General features: G+C 39.2%; 1 protein-coding gene across 11 annotated transcripts in view; it reads right to left on the reverse strand.

Moving 5' to 3' along the window:
- Syne2 (spectrin repeat containing nuclear envelope protein 2) overlaps window positions 1–12,242 on the reverse strand; it is a 300,742-nt gene that overhangs the window by 45,366 nt on the left and 243,134 nt on the right. For all 11 annotated transcript variants that reach the window (XM_074067818.1, XM_074067817.1, XM_074067815.1 and 8 more), the window contains 3 exons: window positions 11,893–12,127; window positions 9,295–9,489; window positions 7,350–7,475 (listed from right to left, as the gene is read on the reverse strand). In XM_074067818.1, the coding sequence (XP_073923919.1) occupies window positions 7,350–7,475; window positions 9,295–9,489; window positions 11,893–12,127 (556 nt within the window). The remainder of the gene's footprint in view (window positions 1–7,349; window positions 7,476–9,294; window positions 9,490–11,892; window positions 12,128–12,242) is intronic.

The raw sequence follows: 12,242 nt of genomic DNA on the forward strand, positions 1-12,242 counted from the left end.
GAAGTTTTTTGGTTTTTTTCTTTTTTTAATTTTCTATTTTCCATTTTATTTTAATTCATTTTTATATATAGATATTACTTTCATTTACTTATTTTTTATTTTTTTATCTTTGATTTTCAATCCTCTCTCTGTCTCTCTAATGTCTGTTCAGCTTACTGTCGATTAGTACACTAACACTCCCTGTTTATACCTTTGAAACTCTCTTGTCTGATACCTTGTTCTGCTTTCTCCCTCTTGTCTGTATATTTGTTTTCCCCTTTTCTTTAACTTCTTGCTTTCCATCTCAGCTCACTCTTCCGTTCTAAATATTACCATTGTTATTATTACAAGCTAGAAAATACTTAAATACGCACAGTACAGGGACAGTAACAACACCAAGGACAATGACGGGAAGACAGAAAAAACAGGGAAACCAGTTTCCCCACAGCAAAAAATTAGTACAGGAACCAGAGGGGAATGAAGAGAACAGAAACTCAGATCCAGACTCCAACAAAATGAAGATAAACTATGCCAAAGGACCCAATGAAGCCCACAAGAATAATTTAAAAGAAGACATACTACAAGTACTCAATGAGAATTTTATAGAGATGATACTGGATAGGGTCAACCAAAATGTACAGGAGACACTCAAGAAATTCCAAGACAATAAAAATAGAGAATTTGAAAAAGCAAAAGAAGAAATAAAGGAAACCATAGAAGCACTGTATAAACACCAAAGTGAAAGAGAGAACACAATGAATAAATGGATAAATGAACTCAGGACAAAAATAGACAACAATAAAGAAGAAAACTGCCAGGATATGGAAAACCTCAGAAAAAAGAACGAAACAGAACTGCAAAACAAAACGGAGGGCCAATCCAGCAGAATAGAAGAAACAGAACACAGAATCTCTGAACTTGAAGATGAAATGGTAATTAAAGGAAAAACCAAAGAACTATTAATTAAACAACTCAAGACCTGTGAAAAGAAAATGCAAGAACTCACTGACTCCATCAAAAGACCAAACTTGAGAATCATGGGCATCGAAGAAGGAGAAGAGGTGCAAGCGAAGGGAATGCGTAATCTATTCAACAAAATAATAACGGAAAATTTCCCAAATCTAGAGAAAGATATTCCCATACAATTGCAAGAGGCCTCCAGGACACCAAACAGATCAGATCAAAATAGAACTACTCCACGACATATCATCATTAAAACAACAAGTTCAGAAACTAAGGAAAGAATATTGAAGGCTGTAAGACAGAAAAAACAAGTAACATACAAAGGTAAACCCATCAAAATCACAGCAGACTCTCAACAGAAACATTAAAAGCAAGAAGAGCGTGGGGTGAGATCTTCCGGGCACTGAATGAAAATAACTTCAACCCCAGGATACTCTACCCAGCAAAGCTATCATTCAAAATAGATGGAGCAATAAAAGTCTTCCATGATAAGCAGAAACTAAATATGTGACCACAAAGCCACCATTACAAAAGATTCTGCAAGGGATCCTGCACACAGAAAGTGACACCCAACTTAACCATGAAAAGGCAGGCAGCACCAAACCACAGGATAAGAAAAAGCAAGACAGAAGAGAGTAAACATCAAGTTAGGTACACACAATCAAACCTTCAAACAACTAAGACAACTAAATGGCAGGAATCACCACGTACCTATCAGTACTAACACTTAATGTTAATGGACTTAATTCACCCATCAAAAGACACCGTTTGACAAAATGGATTAAAAAAGAAGATCCAACAATTTGTTGCTTACAGGAGACTCATCTCACCGACAGAAATAAGCATATGCTTAGGATGAAAGGCTGGAAGAAGATTTACCAAGCCAATGGCCCCCGAAAACAAGCAGGAGTAGCAATACTTATCTCTGACAAAGTAGACTTCAAACCTACATTGATCAAACGAGATAAAGAAGGACATTCCATACTAATAAAAGGGGAAATAGACCAAAAGGAAATAATAATCATCAATCTGTACGCACCCAATGTCAACACACCCAATTTCATCAAACATACCCTGAAAGACCTAAAAGCATATATAAACGCCAACACAGTGGTTGTGGGAGACTTTAACACTCCATTATCCTCAATAGATAGGTCATCCAAACAAAAACTCAATAAAGAAATCCAAGATCTAAAATATGCAATAGATCAAGTGGACCTAGTAGATGTCTACAGAACATTTCATCCAACCTCTACACAATATACATTCTTCTCAGCAGCCCATGGAACCTTCTCCAAAATAGATCATATCCTAGGGCACAAAGCAAGCCTCAGCAAATATAAGAAAATAGAAATAATACCGTGCATACTATCTGACCACAATGCAGTAAAAGTAGAACTCAACAACAAAAGTAAAGACAAAAAACATGCAAACAGCTGGAAACTAAATAACTCATTACTTAACGAAGAATGGATCATCAATGCAATAAAAGAGGAAATTAAAAAGTTCCTGGAAGTCAATGAAAATGAAAACACAACCTACCGGAACCTATGGGACACAGCTAAGGCAGTCTTGAGAGGAAAGTTTATAGCCATGAGTGCATATATTAAAAAGATTGAAAGATCCCAAATCAATGACCTAATGATACATCTCAAACTCCTAGAAAAACAAGAACAAGCAAATCCCAAAACAAATAGAAGGAGAGAAATAATAAAAATAAGAGCTGAAATCAACGAAATAGAAACCAAAAAAACCATACAAAGAATTAATGAAACAAAAAGTTGGTTCTTTGAAAAAATAAACAAGATCAATAGACCCCTGGCAAACCTGACTAAAATGAGGAGAGAAAAAACCCAAATTAGTAGAATTAGGAATGCAAAAGGGGAGATAACAACAAACACTATGGAAGTCCAGGAAATCATCAGAGACTACTTTGAGAACCTATATTCAAATAAATTTGAAAATCTTAAAGAAATGGACAGATTTCTAGATACATATGATCATCCAAAACTGAACCAAGAGGAAAATAATCACCTGAATAGATCTATAACACAAAATGAAATTGAAGCAGCAATCAAGAGTCTCCCCAAAAAGAAAAGTCCAGGACCTGATGGATTCTCTGCTGAATTCTATCAGACCTTTAAAGAAGAACTGATACCAACCCTCCTTAAACTGTTCCACGAAATAGAAAGGGAAGGAAAACTGCCAAACACATTTTATGAAGCCAGTATTACACTTATCCCAAAACCAGGCAAAGACACCTCCAAAAAAGGAGAACTATAGGCCAATCTCCTTAATGAACATTGATGCAAAAATCCTCAACAAAATAATGGCAAACCGAATTCAGCAACACATCAAAAAGATTATTCACCACGACCAAGTAGGCTTCATCCCAGGGATGCAGGGGTGGTTCAACATACGAAAATCAATAAACGTAATAAACCACATTAACAGAAGCAAAGACAAAAACCACTTGATCATCTCAATAGATGCAGAAAAAGCCTTTGATAAGATCCAACATCACTTCATGATAAAAGCTCTAAGAAAACTAGGAACAGAAGGAGAGTTCCTCAACATTATAAAAGCTATATATGACAAACCTACAGCCAGTATTATACTTAACGGAGAAAAATTAAAACCATTCCCTCTAAAATCAGGAACCAGACAAGGATGCCCACTATCTCCACTCCTATTCAACATAGTACTGGAATTCCTAGCCAGAGCAATTAGGCAAGAAGAAGGAATAAAAGGAATACAAATAGGTAAAGAAACTGTCAAAATATCCCTATTTGCAGACGACATGATCCTATACCTTAAAGACCCAAAAAAGTCTACTCAGAAGCTTCTAGACATCATCAATAGCTATAGCAAGGTAGCAGGATATAAAATCAACATAGAAAATTCATTAGCATTTCTATACACTTAACAATGAGCAAACGGAAAAAGAATGTATGAAAACAATTCCATTTACAATAGCCTCAAAAAAAATCAAATACCTAGGTGTAAACCTAACAAAAGATGTGAAAGACCTCTACAAGGAAAACTATACACTTCTGAAGAAAGAGATTGAGGAAGACTATAGAAAGTGGAGAGATCTCCCATGCTCATGGATTGGTAGAATCAACATAGTAAAAATGTCGATACTCCCAAAAGTAATCTACATGTTTAATGCAATTCCCATCAAAATTCCAATGACATTCATTAAAGAGATTGAAAAATCTACTGTGAAATTTATATGGAAACACAAGAGGCCACGAATAGCCAAGGCAATACTCAGTCAAAAGAACAATGCAGGAGGTATCACAATACCTGACTTCAAACTATATTACAAAGCAATAACAATAAAAACAGCATGGTACTGGCACAAAAACAGACATGAAGACCAGTGGAACAGAATAGAGGATCCAGATATGAAGCCACACAACTATGAGCAACTTATCTTTGACAAAGGAGCTAAAAATATATGATGGAGAAATAGCAGCCTCTTCAACAAAAACTGCTGGGAAAACTGGTTAGCAGTCTGCAAAAAACTGAAACTAGATCCATGTATATCACCCTATACCAAGATTAACTCAAAATGGATCAAGGATCTTAATATCAGACCCCAAACTCTTAAGTTGATACAAGAAAGAGTAGGAAATACTCTGGAGTTAGTAGGCATAGGTAAGAACTTTCTCACTGAAACCCCAGCAGCACAGCAACTAAGAGATAGCATAGATAAATGGAACCTCATAAAACTAAAAAGCTTCTGTTCATCAAAAGAAATGGTCTCTAAACTGAAGAGAACACCCACAGAGTGGGAGAAAATATTTGCCAACTACACATCAGACAAAGGACTGATAACCAGAATATACAGGGAACTTAAAAAACTAAATTCTCCCAAAACTAATGAACCAATAAAGAAATGGGCACGTGAACTAAACAGAACTTTCTCAAAAGAAGAAATTCAAATGGCCAGAAAACACATGAAAAAATGTTCACCATCTCTAGCAATAAAGGAAATGCAAATTAAAACCACGCTAAGATTCCAACTCACCCCTGTTAGAATAGCCATCATCAGCAACACCACCAACAACAGGTGTTGGCGAGGATGTGGGGAAAAAGGAACCCTCTTACACTGTTGGTGGGAATGTAGACTAGTACAACCACTCTGGAAAAAAATTTGGAGGCTACTTAAAAAGCTGGACATCGATCTACCATTTGATCCAGCAATACCACTCTTGGGGATATACCCAAAAGACTGTTACTCCAGAGGCACCTGCACATCCATGTTTATTGCGGCACTATTCACAATAGCCAAGTTATGGAAACAGCCAAGATGCCCCAGCACTGACGAATGGATTAAGAAAATGTGGTATCTATACACAATGGAATTTTATGCAGCCATGAAGAAGAACGAAATGTTATCATTTGCTGGTAAATGGATGGAATTGGAGAACATCATTCTGAGTGAGGTTAGCCTGGCTCAAAAAACCAAAAATTGTATGTTCTCCCTCATATGTAGACATTAGATCAAGGGCAAACACAACAAGGGGATTGGACTTTGAGCACATGATAAAAGCGAGAGCACACAAGGGAGGGGTGAGGATAGGTAAGACACCTAAAAAACTAGCTAGCATTTGTTGCCCTTAACGCAGAGAAACTAAAGCAGATACCTTAAAGCAACTGAGGCCAATAGGAAAAGGGGAACAGGTACTAGAGAAAAGGTTAGATCAAAAAGAATTAACCTAGGAGGTAACACCCACGCACAGGACATCAATGTGAGTCAATGCCCTGTATAGCTATCCTTATCTCAACCAGCAAAACCCCTTGTTCCTTCCTATTATTGCTTATACTCTCTCTACAACAAAATTAGAAATAAGGGCAAAATAGTTTCTGCTGGGTATTGGTGGGGGGGAGAGGGAGGGGGCGGAGTGGGTGGTAAGGTGGGGGCAGGGGGGAGAAATGAACCAAGCCTTGTATGCACATATGAATAATAAAAGAAAAATGAAAAAAAAAAAACTTTCAGAAGGAAGTAGAAGCATTATATGAATACAAATCATATAGGAAAACATCAATCAATTCATCGACAAGGCCATAACATAACTTTTGTGCAGCCAGTTACATCAAGGCAAAGTAGCAAAGCAGGCTCTCCAGTGGGAGGAGCCATTTACAATGCATGCATGCACAGAGGAGCAGAATCTGGAATAAATAAGCAACTGTAAATAGCCCAACACAAAACTGAGTAAAAAATAAGTAGGTAATTCACAAATGGGCAGGTGTGATAGCTCAATAGACATGAAAAATACACAGTTAACATCAATAAAGAGATACGATCTCACACCTGTCAGATTAGAAAAGTTAAAAAAAAAATGTGACACTACCAAGTGACTGGAGAAGGGGTGTGCAGACTGTTTGGTAGTCATTTGCCTCTCTACAGCACGAGTGTGACAGAGTGAGGGGTATCAACACGGTGACTCAAAATCACGAGGGAAAAAGTTGCATTATTTGTGCTGGACAGCATGGTACTGCTTCCATGCAGTTTCAGACCAGAAAGCAATACTTTTATACTTCATTGAGGGCTACATAACTATGTATTAAAACTAAGAAATGCATAGGGATGCTAGGCCGGGTGGTGGACACCTGAGCTGGGGGAGGGTAAGTAACTGGCAGTTGAACGGGACACTTGAACTGTATTTGCAGTGCTTCATTTCCTTAGCTGGGTGATAGCTGCATGGCAGTTTGTCATGTTATTTGTTATGCTTTTTAGCACAATAGAAATTTTTACAACAGTGAAAAAAAATGTAGGGAGCCTTAAGGACACTAATTTCTAGCATAGTCTCAAGGGTAAGACTACTCATTTCTTCTTATTTTTTCATTTCTTTTTTCTTGAGATGGGGTCTCATGAAATCTAGGCATGTATACTACCTCATATTTTAAATTTGAGCCCTAAAGTCACTGAAGAAAGAAAAAAGATTAAAAACTATCAGTCTCAATTTTTTTATATAAAAGTTATTCTAGAGCAAAAAACTCAACCTACTGATTTTAAAAATGATTCCTGTAAGTCATACTTCACTCTCATCTCAAAGATAAGGTCATGCAGTAAGGGAATAAATAGCTTTTAAGTAATCCCAGAGGCTACATTTTACATTAAAGAGAATAGAAAGAGGACCTGAAGGAGAAAACCCCCAAAATCCTAAGATGGGAGGTTTTGCAAAAGTCTGTCTCATTTTCACATAAGAATCACAAAAGACATCAAGTCTAATACCACAAGAACCCAAAGTGTGATGTTTGACAGAAAACTGAGTAAATCTCTTCCAACTGTACAGAAAGCTGAGTTTGAGCAACGACACAGAAAGGAAGCAAATGCTTCAAAGGCTCAGAGAAGCGCCGAGTGATTATCTTGACACAGGTTCAGACTTCCATACCTTAATCAGCTCCTTTTCTTTGTGGAGGTCCTCGTGGAGTTCTGGAAGAGGGTCTCCACTCTGTGCTTTTAGGACTTGCAGCCTGCTTTTTAGCTCCTTGATTTTCTTTTCACACTGGTCCCAGGTCTATTTGAAGACAGTATGAAAACTGGTAAGTACTTGGCTCTTAAGAATGAAATGGAGAAGTAGAATAGCTCATTTAATCTATGTGGTCTTTCTTTTAAGTGTGATTTTGTAATCACACAGAAACCCACTTCCTGGTGCAGGCTGAGCAGGAGAGACAGGGTATCAGTATGGCTCTGGTGTCTTTCCCTGTGCAGCTTTCCCTGTGGCTCATTTCAAGCACTGGGTGGACAAACAAGTCCTTGCTAGTTCTTCTTTCCTGTCTCCTTCATCTATCTAGTCTTATTTCTACTTTAGCTTTGGAGAACTTCACATCTGAAAGGCTACTGTAGGGATTAAGGCTTAGCATCTGTAGCTTAGATATGCTACAATGAGCACTCAGATGCTTGTATTCTTTTCTGCTGTCACCCCTTGCTGGCTCTCTGCTTCTCCTGATGTTGGAGCACCTGGCTTTGGCCACCATTTCAGGTTCAACCTTCACCATCTAGTTCTCACCACTGCTCTCTGTCCACCACATCTTCTTCTTGAAGTACTTCGTTGTTTGCAAAGTTTTTTCAAACTTTATGAACTCATTGTACTTACAGACAGAGCAAGTTTTTAAAATGAAAATCGGTTCAGAGGATACTAACTGGCCCTAGACAAGGAGACTAAAGGCCTAGGAAAGAGTAGACTATTTCTTTTCTTCAAATCTTCCATTACTGAGTAAACAGGTACCTGTATTTTCAGGTTTAGGGTGTTTATATTTGATTCATTAGGATAAGTCTCTATTTCTGAGGTTACTAAAAGAACACAGAAATACAACGAAACACTATTCTTTTTTCTTTTTCTCAGTACAGCGGATACCTAAACATACCTGGGGCAGCTCAAGTCAATGTAACAACCCACTTAAGGGAAGCCCCAAGTCAACTATCGGGAACTCAGCAAAGAGAGAAGCAAAGTGGCCAGTCCTGATCTCCTGACAAACCTTGTTCTGACACTGTGCTTTACAAATAGGGCACATGCTCCACTAGTGTTTCCGGGCTCATGAGTGGCACGGCCATGTGCCAAATTAATTCAGACACCTATTCGCAGGGCTGAGGCTCAGGCCCTCTGTCAGCATGTATTTGGAAAAACAACCCCAACCAGCTTGCTTATCAGTTCCTGGTACACACCACAGATTTCAGTGGAAGGTAGGCTACGAGGAACAGAAAAACAACAACAAAAAATAGGTAGCTTACTAGTCAGAAGAGAGAAAGAAAAGTCATGAAAACTGCAGAACGCAAAGAGCATCATAGTGTCAGGTCATAGGTTCAAAACAGTTCAGAGTCCTTGAGAACACTTAGTATTTTGGCAAAAACAAAGCAATAACCATTTTTCTACAAAGACAGAAAACAGTTCACTTCTTAAAAAAATAGTCATGAAATATCTTGGAAATTCTTATGTAAAAATGTGTGTTCTCTGATTATAGCAGAAAAATGTTAATTTTCACGTTCTACCCCAGGATGGACCAATGTAGAATGGAAGCTTTGTGTACTGAAATCCCACTGAGTATGAATAAGTTTCATGAAAATACATGTATACATGTTTCATGAAAATACATGCTCACTTCGGCAGCACATATACTAAAATTAATTGCACCTCAAGTATTTCTATACTTAATACTGAGCTTTTTCCCTGCTACATTGTTATTGAGTAACTTGCACAACTTATAGATCCATAGGACTTGACTTCCACTGGAAAACTCACAATGCTGGATTTTCTAAAATCACCCCCATTTTCACCCAGCAAACAAAAATCACATGTACATTTGAATATCCCAATAGAGAAGTAAATGACAGTTCACCTCGATGCTGCTGTTGAACTGCTTAGTCGCCTCTCCTAGCTGGAGTTCTGTGTCCTTCCAGGTGTCTTGCAACTGGCGTGTTGTCTGGTCAATTGACTGTTTGGTGTCCAGATTTGGTGTGGTCAGCAACTTCTCCCCAGCCTCCAAGGCTAGTGCATAGGTGGTTCGCCTTCTCCGAAAATGGACATCTTTACTCTGCGAAGAAAGACAAGTGATTTGTTTAAGCCTCTGATTGGATAAAAATGTGATTATGTGTATTAGTGTGTACTTCTTTCAGAGCTTTTCTTAATGTTAAATTAGACATAAATTAGATACACAGTCGCTCACTCGCATCAAAAGCTAGTGTTTTACTTTGAGCAGACAGTATACTCCCAAGTAAAGTGTTCATAACTAACCTCAAAGGATCAGTATGCATCTTGGCATAAAGATCAAAAGTTCAGAGAAGATGAAAACTATACTTCACAGCATAAAAGTCTACAAGATAAATAGATCTAATAGTATTAAGAAAATGATTGGAGTAGTAGATCTAAAATCATCACTTAGGTTGGTATCACCATGGAAACTCAGAGAGTAGAATTGTTTATTACACTAAACTAATATGAAAGAGGAGAGAGTAAAAAAGGTAAAATACAAAAATATATAAATAAGCTTATGGGCACATAAACATGGATATTGGTATAAGCACTAAAGGATAGCTAAACAGTTTTTTGGGGGGAAAACTTAATAGCTTTTGTCTATCCTAAATATGATTTCCTTTGTGCTTAAATTTCTCAGTTGAGACATAAGTAGGCATCTTCTAGCAGGAAGCTAATAAGTAACAATGCGCACTGATTTGCATACAAGGCTGTTTCTGACAAAACTGGAGATCAACGAGACCCAAAGGAGGGAAGCAGAAACACCTGGAGAGCAGCAGGAAATGAGAAATGACTCCAGGACTGCTCTCTCCGCCCTTGCCTCCCAGCACACCATGCTGCTGACAGTCACTTGGGTAAGGGAATGCTTCCACTAGTCTCCCTAACTGGTCGACAGCCCCCCCACCGTCTTGGTTAATCCAAGATACTCAGGCCAAAACCTTAGAGTCATCATTCATTGAATTTTTTCTTCTCTATTTTCCCTTTTTTTTTTTTTGCCGTACTGGGGTTTGAACTCACGGCTTCATACTTGCTAGGTAAGCAGGCACTCTACCACTTGAGCTATGCCTCCAGCTCTTTTTTTGATCTGGTTATTTTGGAGATAGGTTCTTGCTTTTTGTCCAGGACAAAAAGGACTGCGATCTTCCTATTTTATGTTTCCTACCATCTCTGGGATAGACAGGTGTACACTACCATTCCCAGCTTTTTTTTCTGTTAAGATGGGATCTCTTGAACATTTTTGCCCTGGCTGGCCTCGAACCCAGCTCCTCCCAATCTCAGCCTTCCAAGTAGCTAGAATTATAGGCATGAGTCACTGGTACCCAGCCTGAGTTTTTTCTTTATTTACAACATTCAAATTGTAGGTGAATCTTGTAAACTCTACATCCCCCCCCTTTCTTTTTAGTAAGTCTCCACTTGGATGATTCTTGTCTTAGCCATTATAACACTCTCCAATGCCACAGCACTGCAATACCCCTAGTCTCACAGGCTCCTCTAGAACCTCGCCACTCTGTCCCCTCCTCTTGAACCCATGCGGCCTCAATTAATAGAGTACGGTGGAAGTCATGACTGTGACTTCTAAGATTGGGTCTAAAAGGCAATATGGCTTCTGTTCTTGCAACATGAACCTTGGAAGCCATGCGTTATCTTCTAAGAAGTCTGGCTGCTGGAAGGCTCCCTGGAGAAAGACCACAGAGAATGACGCCCAAGGAGCCCCACCTGTTCTGGCCTCTAGCTATCTGAGTCTTTCCAGCTTAACTGACAGACATTCGAATGTACACTGATCAGCATTCAGTTCTTTTTATTTTATTTTTTTGGTGGTACTAGAGTTTGAACTCTAAGCAGGCACTCTACCAGTTAAGCCATGCCCCCAGCCCTTAACCAGCATTTAAGACAGTGACTAACATAGCAGATACTCAGTTAACACTTGACCATTGGATAAATGAATGACAGCCCAGGATTTCAGGGGTGGCGTTTTGTTTAGGTGTACCTCTAAAGGGAAGAGTGGGTCTACAGCTCACTGGAACGTGCTCCAACTCCTCACTCTACTCACTAAGCAACTTTTTGATGGAAAACTCAGTTGCCTGACTTAGCTCTTGCAGGGTAAGCAGGAGTCTCTCTGTCATTACCATGCTGTGGTCCATTTGTATTTCAGCCTGAAGGGTTCGGTGGTATGAAGCTATCGTCTCAAATTTCTCCCATTCAACCTACCCATCTTCACTGCAAGCCCCTTCCCATGGCCCAAGAGGGCTCTGTTCTTTCTAGATGAATGGGTAAGGTGGAATTCCTAATCCCTCCAGGGCTAGGGACCAGACTGTGGAGCATGGTGATGGCAATAGGTTGGGCCTTCCACTGCTCAGAGAACACTTGGTCCATGACATCATAGAGAACATCGAACCTGAGGTGAACAAACATCTTGCAAATCAGGACCACCTCGGTTCTCACACCGTGTCCGGGCATGTGTTACCTTCAGCTCGTGGATCAGACGCCTGGTTTGGTGGAGGCTGTAGCAATCCTGGCCCTTCACTGCAGATAGCAGGTGGCTGGTGTCAGTGAGGAAGCGTAGCAAGTCCTCCACGGAACTGGTGAAGAACTGCCACTGCCTCACCAGCCCACTAATGTCCTGCTTTCTCTGCCGAACACCCTGGGCGGCGCTCTGCCACTGGTCTGTCAGCTTTGAGAATTCCCAGACAAATTCTGGTCTGTGAAAAATTAGAGATTTCTGATGTGAACATTAGAAAAAAATAGAGGCCAGAGAAGTTCAGATTCACTATTTGTGTGCATAATTTAAAAACAAACAAACAGCTCCTTAAATTG

The sequence above is a fragment of the Castor canadensis genome, chromosome 3 (assembly GCF_047511655.1).
Source record: "Castor canadensis chromosome 3, mCasCan1.hap1v2, whole genome shotgun sequence".
NCBI classification, from domain to species: domain Eukaryota; kingdom Metazoa; phylum Chordata; class Mammalia; order Rodentia; family Castoridae; genus Castor; species Castor canadensis.